We start from the raw sequence: 21,809 nt of genomic DNA, 5'->3' as shown, positions 1-21,809 counted from the left end.
ACAGAGAGAGGGTGATATGGCTCTCAGGGCCCTTCTGTGCATTAACTTCATTGTCTATGCTGGCCGGTGTCTCCAAGAAGACCTCATGATGTGTGTGCCTTTGCAAACTGTCAGCTTCTGGGGGTCCTAGCATAGGAGAGGTGGATACAAAACAGTGAATCCATCGTGTAGGGCTTAAAAAGTATATGCTCCCCATGAAGAAAGGTGGTATGCTTAATACATGCACCTTTTCATTCTAGAAATGCATCCTGCCTTTTGTCATCTCTGCACATTGTATCTCAGAAATGCCAGCACCCTTTCTGACCACTCAGTCTGCCCAGAGAGTATCGTGGCATTGAACTCCTTTCCCATATTTATTTATTATCTCTGTGCTCCAACATTTATTTTCTTTTTTACTTGTGTATCTTTGAAGTTAAAAGCATGGGCTTTGGAATCAGATTGCAGGCTTTGAATCTCAACTCTGCCATAGCTGTGTAACCTTGGGCAAGTTACTTTGAATTGGTTTCCTCGTCCTCAAAATATTAGATGTAATAATAGCTAATTTTAAAAGTTGGTATGAGGTTGATGCTTTGATGTATATACAACACTTACCACAAGTGAAAAGTACATGGTGAGCCCTACAAGAATGACACAGAACATTCCGTGGTCTGCAGGATCATGAGGATTTGAGGCCCAAATTGAGTAAGTAGGTGAATACAAATGAAATGTCAATTTAAAAGGGAAAATGATTTTACAAAAGCAAAAATGTGGCTGGAGAATTTATGGGCTGGTGATTTGAAATGAGCTGCAGGTCTGTTTTTTGTCTTTATGTTCAAGTCTTGGGCTGACCAAGCCATTCCCTTTCTCTGTGCTGACACATGGGGGTTGGTAATTTGGGTAGGAGAAGAAAACAGTTTTAGTCCAATTCACCACACCGTAGGACAGCGAACTCTTCTTTCACTTTGAATGGGACAAAATGAATCAGGATAATAGTCTTACAGTTTCTAAAGTACTTCAATGTACATTGTCTTACTTGCTCTTCTTTACAGCCCTGTGAAGTACGAACTGATATTAGCAACCATTTGACAGATGAGAAAATTGTGGCATGGAGAGGTTAAGACACTCGTGCACTGTGTGCAAAATTTGTGACAAAGGTACTTCGGCAATGTAAACCTTTTAGCCCTGGGGTTTTAACTCTCTGTGCTTTGTTATCTGTGGGTGACGTCACCCACCCTGAGCTCAGCACTGTGTTATGGTTTAGAGCAGTGTGAAAACCAAGGCCTGTGGGTTCAACCTCACCAGTCCTTGTAGCTAAGGATAGATTTTACATCTTTAATGGGTTGCAAAAAAGGAGGAGAAAGAAGGGAAAGGAGGGAGGAGGAGGTGAGGAGAAGGAGCTACCAAGACTGAATGTGGCTAACAAAGCCTATTTAGTTCCTGGCCCTTTACAGAAAAAGTTTGCTGACCCCTGTTTAGTGAGGTGCTTCTCAAACTTAAATGTACATAAGAATCCCCTGAGGATCTTGTTAAAATATAAATTCTGATTCAGTAAGTCTGGGACAGGGCCTGAGATTCTGCCTGTGTAAAAAGCCCCCGGTGATAACCGTGCTGCTGGTCCTTGTGCTAGGCTTTGAATAGTAAGGATTGTGCCTTAGACTAACTCTGGATCCGTAACCATGCTCTTTGCTTATAGGAACATGCACTAATAATTACTCTCCATTTGCCTGTATCTTAAAATCTTTCACTTCTTTTCTGTGTTCATAGCAGATGAACTTTCAGCAATTCATCTTTAAAACAGCCTTCATTTTTTCCCTCCAAAATGGTGATGGCTTCTGCCTGCTACCTCTAGCGGCATGTCAGTTCTGCATGCCCGACCTAGGGTGCGGTGAGAGGAAAACTTGGTTCCTCGTCTCTAGGAGTGTCTTTTCAAGGCCCATGCTGCTTAGTCTGGCCTTAGTCCTTTTCTCCAGCCTGTTTAGTTACGAGCTCCACTTCCATGTTAAGCATCTCTTACAGAGACCCTACTTTTCTTTCTCTGTGGCTTTTCGTATGTACTATGGACTCCGGGGCTTTCCTCTAGGCTCATCAGCCTTCTGTTTTGGCCCCTTTCAGCTCCTTCTTTTCTGTCCTTTATCTGGCTTCCCTGGCAGGAGCTCTCTTCGTTTCTCTTGACTCATTCCTTGGTATGGTGGTTATTCCATTTGTACACAATTCTCATTTCAAAGCTAGGAGTCTGAGTTTGCAACAGAGTGGTCTTCCCCTTCCAGAATATGGTCAGCTTCCTCCTTGTAAGAATCTGATCTATTAGATGTAGACACCAGGCAGAGGGACTATGACTTACTCCATTTCTGTTTCACAGAATGTCTTGTTAATAATGAGTACATATTAATTACATATATGCCACAATCATCATTTTGTTATAGTAGTTGGTACCTGGCAGTTTATCCTAGTAAAAAGCAGCATTACCAATCAACACTACCATTGACCTGAGTTCTGGTTTAGACTGGAGCATAGCAATTCTTACTCCAAAAAGAATGAACTGTGATTAATGTCCTACCACTCATCTCCCTGGTTTGGCCTAGGATATGTGGTATGTCATACCATTGGAACCGTCTTGTACTCCAGAAATCATGGCATTTTAAGCTGAGTAGCTGGCACTTTTTGCCACAACTGTTTTTTATCCTGTGGCTTTCAACTGCCTGCTCCAAACGTCTCTCAATTTATTCTGCCCTGCATTCCTTAAGTCCAGAAAAGAGAAGCGATTTGCCCAAGGTCATACAGCACATTTGGTGGCAGAGAAAGACCCCGATCCTCACCTTTGTTCTTTCATTCTAATCTGTTGCCTCATATAAAGTACTTTAAGTTTAAAAAGCATTGACATACTAGAAAAATAATGTGAATGCCTACATTCTTTTAAGTCTACTATACATATAACTATATTTTACTAATGAAACAGAAGAGTGGTAACCTTCGTTTTTCTATTTTTCAACATGTACTTGGATCAGCATAAACTTTATAGCTTTTTTTCCTCAAAGCAGTTCTGTTAACTCCCAGGTAATCTTGCATACATATATTTTTAAAATAATTTCCTTTTGGGGGAAAAAAAAGAAGCCATCTTTAACCCAGAATATTTAGCTTTTTGAGTATTGATAGTAGTACATATAAATGCAAAGTCCAACAGCCTCCTGCCCTCAAACCTTCAAACTCCACAAAACCCAAGGAGAATAGTAAACCTAAATTTAGGAATAAACAAATGTAAAAGCTAGTCAGGCTGTCATCCATCTATTCATTTGCTCATCTGTCTATCTCTAGTTTGTTAATTTCACCTCTGATAACTTTCCCCTTTAGCTCCTTTGTTTATCCCTCAGTGAGCTCACATATACAGGGAGAGGAGCCTGAGGAATTTGGGCAGGGCAGTGATCTTAGTTTCTCAGCCTGATCATTAGGTGCATAGGATCTGTGAGTTGCAAGTCACAGTTTAGAAAATATTTCAAGTGGTTGCCAGGTGCGGTGACTCATGCCTGTAATCCCAGCACTTTGGGAGGCCGAGGCAGACGGATCACTTGAGGCCAGGAGTTCGAGACCAACCTGGCTGACATGGTGAAACCCCATCTCTACTAAAAATACAAAAAAAAAAAAAAATTAGCCGAGTGTGGTGGTGGGTGCCTGTAGTCCCAGCTACTTGGGAGGCTGAGGTGGAAGAATCACTTGAACCTGGGAGGTGGAGGTTGCAGTGAGCTGAGACCACACCACTGCACTCCAGCCTGGGTGACAGAGTGAGATTCCCCCTAAAAAAAAAAAAAAGCCCGGCGCGGTGGCTCACACCTGTAATCCCAGCACTTTGGGAGGCCGAGACGGGCGGATCACGAGGTCAGGAGATCGAGACCGTCCTGGCTAACACGGTGAAACCCCATCTCTACTAAAAATACAAAAATTAGCCGGGCCTGGTTGCGGGCGCCTGTAGTCCCAGCTACACAGGAGGCTGAGACAGGAGAATGGCGTGAACCCGGGAGGCAGAGCTTGTAGTGAGTGGAGATCACGCCACTGCACTCCAGCCTGGGCGACAGAGTGAGACTCCGTCTCAAAAAAAAAAAAAAAAGAAAAGAAAGGAAGAAATTTCAAGTGGTGATTCCCCACCCCCAAAAGCAATTCAATTTGATTTCAATGGATAGCTGTATTGGCCATTTAAAAAAAATTTATTTTGTATTCTCCCATGGAGGAAAAAGAAGTTGGAGGATAGAGAGAGAATATATTGTTTTCATTGTTTTGTTCAAATGGCAACATTCAAATTTAGACCTTTTATTTAAATCCTTGGATTTTACTTACAGCTCAGTATAAATATTGTCATAAAGTAATCACTGTCACAGTTTGGTCGATGACCACAGAAATGGTAGTTATGGATTGATTTCCAGAAAGCAAAAATAATTTTTTTAAGGAATAAAATAATTAGATGCAGCAGTATGACAGAGAGAGGCATCTGTTTATATGTCTGCCCCTATGTAAGCTATGTTAAATCCTAAAGAGAATAAGCAAATCTTTGATTGTTTATTTTAGAAGTCACCTTTAAAAAGTAAGCTTCAGATGACTGATGTATTTCACATGTTGGTTGGAGATCTGTTACCCTTGCATGTCAACTAAAATCCTACATGTCGTTTTCTTGGATGGCTGCTCTTCAGACAGCAGATTTGATTGTAGAGCACTTTAATGGCTTTCACACTGTGTCTGCCGTGAGTCGCGTGTATGCAGAGACCCTACTAAGGTCTCTGGGTTTGGGACAAAGGACCACATCCGATAGATAAATGAACTCTGGGGACGGCTCCATGGCCAACTGAACAGACTATAGGATATCTTGCTCTTTCTCCTTTCCTAGCAATTATTCACTTAGATTTCGGGATGTTGCTCTATTCTCTAAGAAAGTCTGTAGGAAGAGGAATTCTCTCTTTTACTCCCTCCCTCACTCATCTCCATTCTTCTACCCAACTTTCCCAACTGGTGACAGACTAGGGGACCTTGTTTCTTTTTTCACTTTCTTTTTCTTGTTAAGTGTTGACATACTTCTTTGCCTAGAGTAACTCAGTTAAGCCAGCCACCCAGGAGGTAGGCAGGTCACACAAGCCGAATTAACCATGACAGTTCTCAAAGCAATATAAAGCTTTTCCCAGGAATTATCCTTTGGGCTTTTTTTTTATGCTAAGATATGCAATCTCATGCGACTTATCTTGAAATGGAATACAAAGCAGTTCCACACACTCAATACATTTTTTTGTTTGAAGTAACAGAAATTTTAAATAAAAGTTACCTGTAGCCAGTGGCCTGGTCCCTGCTGGGACGCTTGTTTACCTGAGGGCAGAGGGAAAAAAGGCTCTTTCTGAGATTGGGAGCTCTCTACAGATGCAGGACATTATACGCTGGCACCTCCTAGAGTCACCTTGAAAGGAGCACAAACCAGCATTGAGAAATAAAGTCAATTCCAAATCAGCAGATTTGTTTTTTCATTTTAGCCAGGCAAAAGTAAAAGCAAACCAAAGCATAACTCTCTTCATAGTGTTTTAACCCTTAATACAGAGCAGATACTCTGATTAGTTATCACTGCAAATTGTTGAAAAGCATGCCCTCTGCGCAGGCCACCTCAAGGCTGTGAGGGCTGTGGACCTGACAAGACTCAGAGGAGCTAGCCCTGGGGGAGGCCACACCCAGCTCAGTAGCCCCACAAGGCAGCTGGATTTCCTTTTTCCCTAGGAGCACTTACCTGCTGTACTGCCCACTTTGCCATAAAGATCTTTCCTAAAAAGAGAGTGGCCAGTGAATTATGGAGCAGCAATGTAATAAGGCAGGTAGAAATGTGCCCCGTTATCAGTCACACACATTCAAGCCCAGCCTGGGACAGCATAGTAGACGAGACTATAAGCTCTGGGATCTTCTCATTCAACCAAGATTGCTTCATACAAAAGTTGACAATGCCGGCCAGAAAGCCATTGTTGATATTCAACCTTTTTTGAAATAGCTGAACAGACTAGACAATAAGGCATGACAGAAAACTTGGACAGGAAGATGGCTTGGAGTCTGGCTTAAGAAGGAATCATGCTATTGAAAGTAGGCAACAAACACACATTTCTAAATGTTAAATTCCTTTGAAAATAAGAATCAACTTTACCATTCATTTGTTTTCCTTCTCTAAAGCCACAAAGACAAGCAGAACTCATTTTCAGTTGCTCGTTAGTTTATCTCTCTAGTCTTCCTTTTGCACGTTGAAATTCTCAAGCATGGGAACTCTATGATCCTCTCTTGCTGTTTGATGAGTCAGGGAGAGGACTAAGAAGATACCTCAAAGGGCCTTTCATAAAGGATTTGTAGCACTGAAAGGTGTCCTGGAACCATCATAAAATCATTCATTCCTCCATTCATTCATTCAGCAAATATTTATTGAGTACCCACAATGGGCTATGGGGTTACAATGGTGAACAAAATTGACATAGTCCCTGCTATGGCCACCATCTACCACTGCCCTGGCTTTAGCGCTGGAAATCCCACATCTGGGAACCCCCTCAAGTCCTGACAAAACTGGGACAGTTAGTCACCAATTCTTCTGTTTTTGAAAGCTAACGCTCTATGAATTCCTGAGAAAGAGTGAGTGGGTAAATTGTGGCTACCTGAGTCCTAGTACCAAGCCTGCTTCTTACCAGCTGCATGATCTGTGTCAAGACACTCTGCTCATCCCCAGTTTTCTCATTTGCAAACAGGAAAATAATATCTACCTCAAAGAATATTTTATTTTATTTTATTTATTTATTTTTGAGATGGAGTCTCGCTCTGTCGCCCAGGCTAGAGTTCAGTGGCGTGATCTCGGCTCACTGCAAGCTCCGCCTCCCGGGTTCACGCCACTCTCCTGCCTCAGCCTCCCGAGTAGCTGGGACTACAGGTGCCTGCCACCGTGCCAGGCTAATTTTTTTTTTCTTTTATTTTTTTGTATTTTTAGTAGAGAAGGGGTTTCACCATGTTAGCCAGGATGGCCTTGATCTCCTGACCTCGTGATCCACCCGCCTTGGCCTCCCAAAGTGCTGGGATTACAGGCATGAGCCACCGCGCCCGGCCCCTCAAAGAGTTATTTTAAGATGAAATGAATTTTGTCTTTTGAGTCTGTAGGAATTGACTTTGATGACAGCTTTTCATCCAGCAACAAAAGAGGGAGATGTAGCTGTGGGTGTCCCATTGGCTCTGGAAATAGAAGAGGCTGCTGTCTGCTTTATTATTTTATTTTACTTTATTTTATTCTATTTTAAGATGGAGTCTTGCTCTATCGCCCAGGCTGGAGTGCAGTGGTGAGATCTTGGCTCGCTGCAAGCTCTGCCTCCCAGGTTCATACCATTCTCCTGCCTCAGCCTCCAGAGTAGCTGGGGCTACAGGTGCCTGCCCCCAGGCCCAACTAAATTTTTTTTGTATTTTTAGTAGAAATGTGATTTCACCATGTTAGCCAGGATGGTCTTGATCTCCTGACCTCGTAATCCACCCGCCTTGGCCTCCCAAAGTGCTGGGATTACAGGCGTAAGTCACCGTGCCCGGCCTCTATGATTTATTAAATCATGATGGAACCTGCCAGAAATCTGATAATATATCTTGTTGCTAGTGCTTAGATGAGGTAGGCTCTCAGGTCCATAGTACTTTGTTAGGGGAAAGGACTGACCCCCAGAGAGAGGCCCACTCTGTCTGCTGGCAGATACAAAAATATAGGTACCTTATTCTTCAAGTGGGGATTTGGGCTAAAGATTAAATCATTACAGTGAAAGAGGGACATGTATAATCCTACATTAACTTTTCTTTCTGTTGGGAGTTGGTTTTCACTTTTCTTCTTTAGAGTTTTGAGATTTCTTTTTTCTTTGCCAAGCTCACTCTCCCTTTCCTAGAATTTATAATCTTATTTAACATGAGCATCTATTAGGCACTCAGCACATACCAGTCATTTTGTTAGGGACTGGGATGCTGAAAGGAAGCAGAGCTGGTCCCTTTCCTCAAAGAGCTGACAGTTTAGTTGGAAACACATACTCACACGCATGCACAAACCTCTCCCTCTCGGGCTCAAACGATCCTCCCACCTCAGCCTCCAGAGTAACTGGAACCACTGACGTGCAACGTAACACCAGGCTGATTTTTTAATTTTTGTAGAGATTGGGCCTTGCTATGTTACACAGGCTGATCTCAAACTATAGAGCTCAAGTGATCTGCCCACCTCAGCCTCCCAAAGTATTAGGATTACAGGCATGAGCCACCACACCCAGCTGGACACAGAGGTTTTTGTTTTTAAGTTTTTTATTCCTTCCTTTGTTCAGCTGCCCCCGCCTTTTTTTTTTTTTTTTAAGTAGCTCTAGGTCTTTGTTTTTTCCTGCCTTCAAATATCTCCCCTACCCCACTTCCCCCACCTAATTTCACTTTATCTTCCATATGACAGGTGAGTACCACTCGTTTCACAGGCACCACTGATATTGGTTTTCCATGCACCACATTACAAATAAATGTGGCTTTTAAGATTGAACTTCATTAGTCCATACTAATAATGTAGGCTCTCTCATTATTAGCCAGTGTTAATGCTATTTTAAAAGTTTGTCACGGGAGAAGACACTCAATTTCCATTCCTGAGGTACAAAGAAGGGGACACATTTCCTACCCTCTTTGAATTGTTTGTAACAGGTAACCTGTTAGCCTCTTATCAGTAAGCTAAAGAGCTAGGTTTCATTGGCAATGGAAGAGTATGATGGCATGAACCTTGTCCTTTCGTTAGATTCAAATGGGTTTCATTTCAGCCTGTTTGTCTGAATTTCTCCTGTCAGTCGGCCCTGTGCTAGGCAAGGTAGGAATGACAAAGAGAGGCAGAAGGGGGAAATACTTTTTTCTTTTCTTTTCTTTTCTTTTCTTTTTTTGAGACAGAATCTCACTCTGTTGCCCAGGCTGGAGTGCAGTGGCATGATCTCGGCTCACTGCGACCTCCGCTTCATGGGTTCAAGTGATTCTCCTGCCTCAGCCTCCCAAGTAGCTGGCACTACAGGTGCGCACCACCATGTCTGGCTAATTTTTTTTTGTATTTTTTTTTTTTTTTTTTTTTTGTGGAGACGAGGGTTTCACCATGTTGGCCAGGCTGGTCTCAAACTCCTGACCTCAAGTGATCCATCCACCTCAGCCTCCCAAAGTGCTAGGATTACAGGCGTGAGCCACTGCACCCAGCTGGGGGAAATACTTTTAATACTTGGCCAGAGAAATGAATATAATGTTGTTATAATCAGGAACCAGTACAACATGGTTTTTGCACCCTTCATTAAATTGACACATTTGCTGAGCACACTTACACAGTACCAAGGACTTTTCTTTGGCTTGTCATTTAATATGAAGATACGTAAGATCAAATATTGCTCTAAAGGAACTCACGGGCCACCAAATGGATCCACACCAAAAAAATATGAGTATTGTGTAATGGATGCTCTGAGAGGCACAGGCTAGGAAGCACAGTGGGGTTTTTGGGGAAGTTGGAAGGCGTTAGGGAAGGTTTCATGGGAGCTGCCTGCTTAGTGGCGGAAGTAGTCATAGAAGATGTCTGCAGATCATTCAGTTGCCTTGTTACTAGAGAACCAATTATTTTCCCCCACTCCTGACATTTCTTCCACATCTTCAGAAAAGCCACACTGAATCATGATCAGCTTTTCCAGTATGCCTTTTACATTTACTGCAGTGACTATGAGTGTGAGCCAGTGTCCACTTTCACTGTTTTCTAACTCTTTGCTCACCATAATTTTATGTCAACTACACTTCAAATATAGTGTAGAGGTTGAAGGACTTCTGGAAGTCCTTTTGTAACTTTTGGCTACACACATTTTCAAAATAGGGTTTCATCATTATATGATGGTGGTGATGTGAATCCTCTTATTATGTTTCATCTTTTTGCATATACTCCAGAAACTGGCAATGGTTAATGGCAGAAGTATGAGTACAAATTATCTACCTGGTCATTTCTATTACATAAACATTACCACTATCATATCTGTGATGTTCTAGGTAGCTTATACACATTGCCACTAATTTTTACACCATCTCTATCAATTAGGTTTTATTACCTCCATTTTAAGGATGAAGAATCCAAGGCACAGAGAAGTTATGTAACTCGCCTAGGGTCATCTAACTAGCAGAAGGCTCACCAGCACAAATCCTATGATATAGTTAGCAAAGACCATAGAATAAACTGTTGGTGTAATGGAAGCTGTCTCCACCAACTTAAAATTTTGCTTAACATAAATGATTTGTCTGTTTTCACCCACCTGCAGTGAGAAAACATAAATATTTTCCCATGTTTAGATTCAGTTTTTCAAATTCCTTGGTAGCAGGTAGTTTGTCCTCCTATGAGTCCATATGTTCTATTTTAGATGAAATCGTATTTTATCTTTTTAAAGAAATCCCTGGGCTGGCTACCGGATGGGATTAGGTGCATTTCATTTCTCCCGCATGTGTTGCACATTGTCCAAGATCTCCGTGATGGAGCCAGATCTTGTAACTTCACAGCCACTGCGTGCCCTTTCCTAAATCCACAATTCTGTTCCTAAATCAAAGCACTCTCTTAAATGTCATCTTTCTTTCCCAGTTTTAGCCCGGGATGATGAGTAGATGGGTAAATGGGCCTTTTAGAGTGTCTCTGCTTGAAGTAGAGAATTCATAATTGTAAACCATGGTCAAATAAAATTTCATTCTTGTTTTGCCCCTGACCTTTCATAAGTGAGTCTCAGCTCAGTCCTTTTGGCAGATCCTGAATTTTGGGTCAATGCAGAACATATTCAATTTCTCTACAGGGCCTAAAAGCAATCTTCCAAGCTGCTGTTTTTTGATTGAGCATTACTAAATTCTTTTTAATTCTTTTTTTTTTCTTTTTTCTTTTTCTTTTTTTGTCTATTTCTCGAAATAGAGTCTTGCTCTGTCACACAGGCTGGAGTGCAATGGCGTGATCTCAGCTCCCTGCAATCTCCGCCTCCTGGGTTCAAGTGATTCTCCTGCCTCAGCCTCCCAAGTAGCTGGGATTACAGGCATGCACCACCACGCCCGGCTATTTTTTTGTATTTTTAGTAGAGACGGGGTTTCACCATGTTGGCCAGGTTGGTCTCAAACTCCTGACTTCGTGATCTGCCCGCCCAGGCCTCCCAAAGTGCTGGGATTACAGGCGTGAGCCACCACACCCAGCTTACTAAATTCTTTTTTTTTTTTTTTTTTTTTTCTCTTGAGAGGGAGTCTTGCTCTGTCGCCCAGGCTGGAGTGTAGTGGCGCGATCTCGGCTGCAAGCCCCGCCTCGCCTCCCGGGTTCACGCCATTCTCCTGCCTCAGCCTCCTGAGTGGCTCGGACTACAGGCGCCCGCCACCGCGCCCGGCTAGTTTTTTGTATTTTTAGTAGAGACGGGGTTTCACCGTGTTAGCCGGCTTACTAAATTCTTTAATCATGCCTCAGGGAAGGGAAATGGAAAGGGGGTGAAATGTGCATACATTTTTCTGTTGATTCAGAAAAGGCCTGTAGTGGTAGATTCAGAAAAGTACCTGCAGCTGATGATGGAGCATTGGAGACATTTCCAGTTTATTATGCTGGTGAAAGGAATGCCCTAAAAGAAGAGGGGGGAAAGTATTTTGTGGCTGAGCTTACCTTCTTCAAGTGCTCTGGATTTGTGCAGCCTGAGCAGGGTTGTGGGATAGAGAAAGAGACAGGCTGTTTTCATTCCCAAGCCCATATTTAACCCTTTTCCAGTTATGGCCTCTGTTTTCATTTTTTATCTTCCACCTGTTCACAGAGGATGTGGCGTTGGGAATTTTTTATAAAATTTCAAAATGATCCTGAAATTGTGTGATGTCTGGGGTCACCTCTTGAAGCTCAGAGGAAAAACCGTCTGTCTTCCGGGGAATTCCCCAGGATTGATTTATCTTAATGAGATGTGAGTAGGTGTGTTGCTCATATCTGACCCTGTTCACTCCTCTGGGATGAACACTGAATAAGTATGATAGAGAATAATTAAGAAGGAGTCTCTAATGTTCCCTTTGGAGTTCAAAAACAAGGACATTCTGCTACTCTTGCGACTTGGACTGTCCCATCTATTGACTAACACTTTTCTGTGTTTCACATACAAGGAGATAAGAATCCAAACCTTTGGGCTCTGAGAGGATTGCTTGAGCCCAGGAATTTGAGACTAGCCTTGGCAGCATAGTGAGACCCTGTCTCTCAATATAAATAAAAAAGAATTGTACCAAACTTGCAATTACCTGTATATCATTCATTTAACAAATATTGAATGGCTACTATGTACTAGGCATGTTCCTAGGGGTTGAGAATGCAATAGTGAACAAAACAGTTAAAAATACTGCTCCTTGTAGAGCTTGCATTGTGGTTGGGGAGAAACAGGCAATAAATATTAGCTAAAATAAATTTGTGAAATGCATGTGGATCCTCCCTCATACTGGCCTGAGGGTACAAAGATATACCGAATATGTAGTAACTTAGAATAATTCTGGAACTTGCCTTCACTACCTAGGCTGATGAAATTCCTAGGTTCCCCTCCCCAGCTGGGTACTTTTGGTTCCCTAACAGACCACCAGTATTAACTTTTAAACTTCTTGGCACAGTCTCTTGCTGCGAACATAATGAGTTAGTTACATGGGTGAGTGCCTTACCACTTGGGAAAGCTGTGTTACTGTCACCACCACTGTGACTCTTGCTTCCTGTGGGACCATCTTTTTTGCCTGCACTCAAGGCTGTTTATTCACCCCAGTGCGGGGCTTCCCTTCCCTCTTCCTATTTTCTCATGGCAGCTTCTGACTTTTTCCCCTCTGACCAGATTTCTACTTTTCCTTGCACACCAGATTCAGTCTTCATCTGTCTGTGATATACTATGGCTAGTGTTTCAAATCATGCTCTTTATTACTACAGGTAGATATCAGGTAACTTTTGTTGGTTCTTTTAAAAGTATTCACTATATTTTCTAATAATAAAAAATAATATATATTCACTTAGTAGGACTTGGAGAATACAGAAAAATGGAAAACAATCAGCAATAATATTAACACTCAGAGATACCTAACTGGCACCAGGGCCATTTCCAGGGCACGCAGCCTATGCAATCTCTCAGAGCTCAGTACCTAGATGGACCCTGCGCTTGGTTTAATGCTCTGCTACTGCCATCATGACATTCTTAATAACCTTTGAACAAAGATCCACACATTTCCATTTTTCACTGTGCCCTGTGAAGGATGTAGCTAGTCCTGCCTACTTTTAGCATTACCGTTGTATTCCTTCTGGTCTTCATGTGTTGATTTTTAAAACAATTGTGATTATAGGGTTTGTATATTTTCGAATCCTGTTTCTTTCCCTGAATATCACAAAATGTGAATGTTCCTATTTCAGTAGATATTATTTGAAAGTATTTTTAGTTGATGAGTGATATCCGATCACTTATTTAATCATTTTTCTGTCGTTGAACTTTTAGGTCGTTAGTTGATTCTTGAGATCTGGTTTTAGAGCTCAGTGCCAGGAGCATCATGTGTGCTAAATAAATGTTAGCTATTATTGTGTCTCCATGATTCCTCAGGCATTTCTGAAAATTGGTGTTCATGGTCTCTCAGGGGTGAAATTCAGTCATCTGTTCTCTAGGTTTGCTGTGCTTTCTGATGTCATCCAAAATCGGGACCATTGGGTTTCCTGTGCTGGGATAATGATGGCCTTATTTCATCAACCTGGGTGATGAGATGCTGTGCTAATTTGGAGCCTGGAGTTTCACATCTCAGAGCTTAGATCCTGATTTTCAGTTGTTGTTCCTGACCTCACCTCTGAACCCCCAACACAGTTCTTGTGGGGCCTTTGGAATTCAAATAATTTCTAGCTCTGGGAAGTGCCTTGGAAAAAATTGTGAATCCCTCACCTTGCAAATGAAGACTCAAGCACCGAAGATAAAGGCTGTATCTATATTATAGGAACAGAGACAGGATCTGAGGCTAGTTCTCTGGTATTTTTACTTCATCATTATTTCACAATGCTCATTCCTTAAGATTGGTGGGGGGTATACTACCTTTCTCAAATTAACCTAAGAACTTCTTGAAAGTGGTAGATCAGTAAGTACCCAGCAAATGATGGTCATTTGGAGGTTTCTCTATGCTCTTGTTCTTTTTCCCTGATAATGATGAATCTAGGGATGGGGCAGGGACAGGGCAGGAGTGGCTGTTAAATTCGTTCCTCTTGTATCTGCTTGCTGTATCCCCTGTGAAGGACAGTGCCCCTACAATTCTTGACAGAGTCTTGCACAAGGGAAAAGAGTTCGTTGTTTACTGGGCATTAAGATGCTCAGAATTTTTCTAATTCTAAAACAGGTTTAGCTGCTCAACATAGCAAAAGGGTAGGAAAAAAGGATTGTTCTTGGCTCTAGTATTAGGACCACGAGTACCTTTTTCTTTCTGCTTTTTGGAATTTCAGGCTTTTATAATGATCTTTTTTATCTTTATAGAGGAAGATATGTCTTAAGGAAAAAAAAAAGTGTATTTGAGTGCTTTAGTTTTCTTTTCCCGGCAGGAATGGTAATGATGGTTAGGCAAATTGCTTCCTTAACCTGTAGGTCCTAGTCAGCCTCCCTGACATCCACAGTTCAGGAACAAAGAGGAAGGACTATTACATTAAAGCAATTGTCTTAGGGAATATTGTATCTTCTCCAAAGCCTTCTTTGGCTCCCAAACCATTTTGTTGCAGTAGTTCAGCCAGATGCTGGAAAAGTGCAATTTATTTTCTCCAAATATTTGAGTCTGTGAAACTGCAGCTTTTCCCTTTGTGCCCATAGCCATGTGAGGGACTTGTAGTCCCCATGGCAGTGGGAGTTGTAATGCTGCTAAGAGATTCTATGGGAAACTGAGATTCAGGGGAGGCGATTATCCAGGCCGTGCTCAGAAGGGTTTGCTGACTTTGACCCAAGCCTGACTACCCGGTGTGAATGAGGCAGTGGAATGAGGGTGAGGGGATTGCCGCGATCCAGGCAAAGCATGACATCAGGGAAGGATGGACAGCTTTGGGATGGCAGGCTGCCCACCTATAGACAAGGCCTAGGCACTGGGCTGGAGATTGAGGGCAGGTATCTCTCCCTGCAGGAGACTTTTGGAGCCCTGCCTTGTTCTCCAGGCTTCCAGACTAAGGCACTGAGCAGGACAAGAGCGAGACTAAGAGCCAGGGAATCAGAATAGAGATCCAGTTACAGGACCAATGGCATGAATTTTTAGTCTATGGTTGACAGTAAGGAGAAGTCCAGTTCCTAGCATTAGGGCATAGGGTTAGCAGGGCTGGCAGCAATGACCGACCTGATACCAAGTCCCCCAAATATTTAATAGGGTGCATTAAATGCCACCATGTCCTGGGGCTGCAGCACTGATCCTAAACTCAGAGCTGGGGTGAGTCTGCATGTGGGGACAGTGGTTTGCTGAGCGGGTTATTGGGGCAGAAAACAAAGCAGGTTATTCCTTGCCTTTTGGAGGCAAAAGGGAGACCTCAACTCTATGACAGAAATTCACGCAGGTCTTGAGAAGAGTAAATAGTTCTATTTAAGAAAATAATTTATCTTTTCATCAGTCATTTTACATATTTACATACAAATGTATAGTTACCGTTTATACCCAATAATTAAATTCTCTCTTTAGGACCTAAGCTCCTTTCTTTGCATAGTGCATATTCTTCTCAGGGTTAGTATGCTAGGCTACGTAGCCACCTAGAATTAAATACTCTTTTATTGCAGCCTATGGAATAATAAGTTTTGCCTAATATTAAAGGTTTTTTCTGACTCCTTCAAAAGCCTCTCAATTCACAAATTCAAGGTAAACCTGTTTTCTTTGGCATAAAGCTTTACTCTTTGTTGGGCTTTAATAGACCAATGTGGCCCTGAACTGCAGACTCTAAGTTTCCTTTATCTTCCTTATTGGCTGGGCTTGTTGTCATGGGGGCAGGTGTGGATGCGAGGAGCAGAAGAAAGAGAGAGGAGGAGGGAAAGGAAGAAGTACTATGGTTCCAATTAAAAAAAAAATGGTTATGTGCAATGAAAGAGTTCCCCCCCCCCCCTCAGTTTATCCAGCCTATATCAGGGCAATAGTCCTGGTGAGCAGTATAAGGCAGTTATATGTGTGATCCTGGGATCTGATGTTTAACCCATCCACACCTGAATGGAAGATGGTAAGGATAGGTGGGCTCTGGGGGTTTGTATGTAGTCAGTAGCTGCCTCCACTCAGTCGTCATGTAATATGGCACAAAAAGAGCTTAGGCGTCCTCTGGAAAAAGGAATCTTTTATGAAAATATGTTTATACAAGGCAAGCAATACAAACAAAACAAAACAAAGCAACAGAAAGTTTGAGATTTCAATGACAACTTCTTGTAACAGGAAACATTGAAGTGTTAGAGTCAGGAGACTGGGCGCTGTCATGGTCATCCTAGTGCTGTCTTTTTCATGCTGTGCAACTTAGGGCAGGCCCAATAACCGCTCTGGGTCTTAGTTTTTGTAGAATACTGTGTGATAACTGGCTCACTGAGAGGCTGATGTGATGACATGAGAAAAAGCCTAACACAGCACCTGGCACATGGTAGGCACTCAGCAGTTGTTTTCCCCCTCTTTTGTAACGTGGGCATGCATTGAAGCTTCAGCCCTCAGACAGTTCCCATTCTTCACAGGGCTGTTGCAGGACCAGGTGGGATCTGATTTTAGCAAATGCATGTGCAGAGCCAGGTAGACAAAAGCCCCCTTTTCAGCTTCTGCTTCAAGATGACCACGCTCCATATGGCTTCACCTGCTGCGCAGTGTCATAATTGCAATCAGAATGGATCTCATTAGGGTTACAATAGGCCAGGAAAATGAAGAGTGGTTACCATAGCCCACTGCCCGGGCCTTCCAGCCGGGCAGTCCAAAAAGAAGCAGAGTCGAAAACGTTTTCTGTAATTACAGCGCCCCACGGGACACCCCAAGGATGTCGGGAGCTTAATAAATAGCCATTGAGAATTTTTCTTTCCGTCTGCCAAGTGTTTATTACAAATAAGTGGAGGTCTGATTTAATGGCAGTGTACATGCCCCCACCCCCACCTCCCTGAAACACACACACACACGCACACATACACACACACACACACACACTTGGTGTAAAGGGGCCAGTGTGGAATGGCGTAGGGCGCAGTAGCTGCATGCTTCCTGCATGGATGCACAAACAGTTCTTAGCGAGTGCTATTAGGTCTTTGCTAAATGATTAAAAAATAAACTCAACTACACTCTGTATGTGAATAGATTACAAATGGATGCTTTCTCAGTTTGGCAGTAGGTGGAACGGGAGCAGGTATAATACTTTACTTCAGGGAAATGTTCTAATGGTCAAATCATTTGGAGAGGACAAAACAGATGTGGATCACTTTACTATTCACTGACCAGTGGTTTGGCCCCGGTGTCATCTGCCTTCATGTCAGTCCCGTTCATTTTCTGAGCAATGTATCTGCAATCTCAGTGATGTAAGTAAAAGTGATGACTTTTGATTAGGGCCTGTGGATTTTTCCTGAACAGGAGCTAAAGAGAAGGAATCTAGTAAACGATTTAACCAGGCCCAGCGTTTTTGGGAAAAGCAACATCTAACAGTCAAAGCGATAGCACAAACATGATTTAAACAAGAGTTAATAATGTGCATATTTAGAGGAAAGAGTCTGTTTCTATAGCCTGTTTACCCATGTATCCATGTGTGTATTGATTTTTCGATCTATTGAAATAAATTAATTATATGTTTGAACTGTGTCTGTTTAAAATTTTGCCTTGTGTAACGGGTGTCCCTTACCGGGATTAGGTAGAAAATGTCGTTCGCTCACTGTGAACTTTCTGAACTTTTTATTGGAGGATGAAATATTGTGCTGCTGTGCTCAGCTCTTGTTCAGGTTCCATTTGGGGTATTAATTGCTGCTTCAACATTAGAAACCCTTATGGTAACTCTCTCTGCTTTGCTTTACTTTTCAGAGAAAAGGCTTTAATTTGCTTGCTCAGCCTTTTCCTTTTATTCTAAACACCGCCTGTGCCTGCTGCGTCCTCCTCTTGTGTTTCATTTTTGTTCCCAGAAGAGATGGCTTTGTATTTCTCTATGGGTAGTGAGTATCCTGGATGGGTCCATTTACATGCAGAGCTCTGGAATTCTGTGATGTGGAGGCAGGTCCCTCAGGTCTTTTTTTAATTGAAGGCCACTAAGATGAACAACTCTATTTGTCTCTGTGCACAAAGGAAGGTTGGGAGATGAAGGTGGTACCTCAGAAAGAGTCGAATTCTGAGACAAGAGAGAACGAAGGATCCCAGAGCCATTTCGATGCCTTGGTAAAGAGTCGTCTGTAGAGATGGCATACACCACGGGGAGGTACAGGGAGGTAGACACCCTTCGCCCAGCTATGTGGCGTCAGTTTCTCCTTGGCATGTGGAGCTATCCACCTGAAGAGGCTTTAGAGAGGCTATGGTCACTTCTGGGCCAAACATTCCAAAGGATGTCATTCTGAGAAGGAAAAAGCCTGCTTCCACATGGAGCAAGAATTGAGAGAACTCTGACTAACAGGAACAGAATCAGAGTCTGTAATGGTGCTTGTGATGGGAATGATGGGAATGGCAGCAGTGTTTGCAGCACTGTTATAAGGTAGATCATTGGTGGTCTTAAGCCTGAGCTAAAAGCAGTTATATATTGCAGAGGGAAGAATTTAAAAAGGAAAGATAGTGCAGTAGACGAGTAGGTCTGGGGCCATGATGGGAGCCCACTTTTAACAAAATTTTATTAGGCACCATTGTGAGCCAAGCATTATGTTAGGTTCTGTTCCATCAAATCTTGAGGCACATTATGTCTGGTTCATTTCAGAAACGCTAAGATTAATCAGTTGATTTAGATAGTAACAGCTGAATCCATCCCTTATAAATAATCAATTACCCCAATAATCAACTACCTAATGATTTGAACAACCAGAAATAGTCTTTGCCCAGGAGTGGGCTAACTCATTCCTTTGAAAGTCAATTTCTGGTTAAGCATGGTGGCTCATGCCTGTAATCCCAAAGCCTCTGGAGGCTGACAGGGGAGGATCCCTTGAGGCCAGGAGCTCAAGACCAACCTAGGCAACATAGCGTGACCCCATCTCTACCAAAAATTAAAAAAAAATAGCCAGATGTGGTGGTGCACACCTGTGGTTCCAGCTACTCAGAAGGGTGAAGCAGGAGGACGGTTTGAGCTCAGGAGTTCGAGGCTGCAGTGAGCTGTGATTGTGCCACTGCACTGCAGCCTGGGTGACAGAGCGAGACCTCGCCTCTAAAACAAAATCATAATAAAAGAGAAGAAAAGCCAATTTCTGCTAGTACAAGATACTGCTCTGGCATGTGTGACCCTGTACTGACAGTAAGGACACTTTAAAAAGGCATAGCCACATAGAATGAATGATACTTCCTTAATATTTTACACTCAATATTCAAAGTTCCTTCGTTGTGTATTCTTTTTCACAGTTGATTTGTTCAGATCCAAGCAAGATGTACACATTGCAATTGGTTGGCATGTCTCTTAAGCTGCCGTTATAACAGCACCCCCAACTTCACTTTTTTTTGAGACAGGGTCTTGTTCTGTCACCCAGGCTGGAGTGTAGTAGCGAGATCACAGCTCACTGCAGCCTCAGCCTCCCAGACTGAGGCAATCCTCCCACTTCAGCCTCCTGAGTAGCTGGGACTGCAAGTGCACATCACCGTGGCCGGCTAATTTAAAAGTTCTTTTTAGAGATGAGACCTCCCTGTGTTGCCCAGGCTGCTCTGGAATGTCGGGGCTCAAGCAATCCTCCTGCCTTAGCCTTCCAAAGTATTGGATTACAGGTGTGAGCCACTGAGCCAGACTGTCCATTTGTAAATGTCATTTATTTGGTGAAGAAACCAGTTTGTTTGTTGTTTAGAGTTTCCCATATACTGGATTTGGCTGAATACATCCTCTCGGTATTGTTTAACTGATTCCTCTATATTCCATATTTTTCGTAATTAGTTAGATACAGAGGCTTGATTAAAGTTCTTTTATTAATATTATTTGGCAAAACAATTTTATAGTGGATATGTGTACTTCCATAGTTATTAGGAGGCACATATTGTCTGGTTGTCCAACGTTTAATGATGTTAAAATTAGTCACTGGGTTTAGGTGCTGGCAGCTTGATCCATCAGTTATAAATTTCCCCATCAACATTTCAACTAATGGTTTGATAATTGGTGATGATCATTTCCTAGATCCATTATTTCATAAGGGCTGTAAAATGGTGATTTTCTGAGTCTATCATCCCTTCTGCCTTTATTAGCAGTAATATTTTTCATAAAGAGGGACTTTTCCTCATCAACTATTTGCTTACCTTGAAGGAAAGTTCATATTGGAAAGGCTTGATAAATGCTTGAGTCTTTCCCTTTATTTAACAATTTTCAAAATAATGAGAAGGTACCCTAATGAATTCCAGTGTTCAGAATGAGATTTTTAAAGTATTATTATGAATTCATGAATTCATCAATAATTGCTGTCTTTCAATTTATTGAAGTCATTGTGATTTTTTTTTTTTTTTTTTTTTTTTGATGCTCAAATTGTGTCATTTTTGGCCAGTGGGAGCCCCTTAAAGTTGATTTTTGGTTCCTTTTGACAGATCTCATTAAAGTTTGGTGGCTTGCTTGCTCACTGGCAAAACAAGATGTTACAGATTCATTGTGAATATTTTTTGCTTTAACCTAGGATCAGTCTTTTCTCCCAAAAGATTTGGCTCCTTTTGGGAGGAAATGCTATGTCGAAAGCACTATCTGATGTCAGGGATGCTCGTTCCTACCAGGCTATCATTGTTTCTAGGCCTTTGCAGCAAATAGAACTAGAGATGACATGTTTTTTAGAAAGAGAAAAATGAATCATGAGTTCACACTGATGTTTACAATTCAAATGAAAGATTACAGGATTTTCAGTTAATTCATTTGAATTTGGGTTCGTATCTCTGTTATTTTCTTTATGGTATTATACGTGTGAGTGTGAGCATGTAGGTGTGTATATGTATATATGTACGTTTCAAAATACTAATACAAATATTACTTTTGTGACTAATGAATATAATTTTATTCATATTTATCCTATTTGGAAATCTGCAGTGGGAGTCCGGGTGCGCGGGGACACGGCCCAGCAGCACCAGCGAGTCCTTCTTGGCGGCCAGATGCAGGGAAAGGTGGGGGCGGGCAGAGTCAGCTGCACCTACAGCGGGTCTCCCCGTGCACATCTGTGCGCCGCCCACTCCAGGCTCCCGCCCTGCCAGAGGCTCCCGCTTCCGCCTGAATTTCTTTCTTTTTAAAAGCTGAATAATACTCCATTATATGCAAATACCACATTTTGCTTTTCTGTTTATCTGTTGATGGATACTTGGTTTGCTTCTATGTTTTGGTTATTGTGACTAATGTTGCCATGAACACGGGTGTACAAATATGTGAGACCTTGTTTTCAACTCTTTTGGGCATATACCCAGAACTGGAATTGCTGGATCATATAGTAATTCTGTTTTTAATTTTCTGAGAAACCACTGTACTGTTTTCCACAGCGCTGTCCTGCTGTATCATTTTATGTTTCTACCAGCAGTGCACTATGTTCCAATTTCTCTACATCTTTCTAAACACTTGTTATGTTCTTTCTTTCTTTCTTTCATTTTACTTTAAGTTCTGAGATGCATGTGCTGCATGTTCCCAATTTCTCTACATCTTTCCAAACACTTTTCTTTCTTTTTCTTTCTTTCTTTTCTTTCTTTCTTTCTTTCTTTCTTTCTTTCTTTCT

The 21,809-nt window shown here is 42.1% G+C and overlaps 1 protein-coding gene across 1 annotated transcript in view; it reads left to right on the top strand.

Annotated features, from left to right (window-relative positions):
• Positions 1–4,625: 4,625 nt before the first annotated feature.
• Positions 4,626–21,809, top strand: part of LOC105530375 — a 196,397-nt gene continuing 179,213 nt past the window's right edge. Inside the window, exons 1-2 of the mRNA XM_011967894.1 lie at positions 4,626–4,746; positions 21,140–21,266. Coding sequence (XP_011823284.1) covers positions 4,626–4,746; positions 21,140–21,266 — 248 coding nt within the window. The remainder of the gene's footprint in view (positions 4,747–21,139; positions 21,267–21,809) is intronic.

This window comes from Mandrillus leucophaeus, unplaced genomic scaffold (assembly GCF_000951045.1).
Source record: "Mandrillus leucophaeus isolate KB7577 unplaced genomic scaffold, Mleu.le_1.0 Scaffold816, whole genome shotgun sequence".
NCBI classification, from domain to species: Eukaryota; Metazoa; Chordata; class Mammalia; order Primates; family Cercopithecidae; genus Mandrillus; species Mandrillus leucophaeus.
The sequence above is the reverse complement of the archived record's forward strand: the minus strand, read 5'-3'. Positions and strand labels throughout refer to the sequence as shown.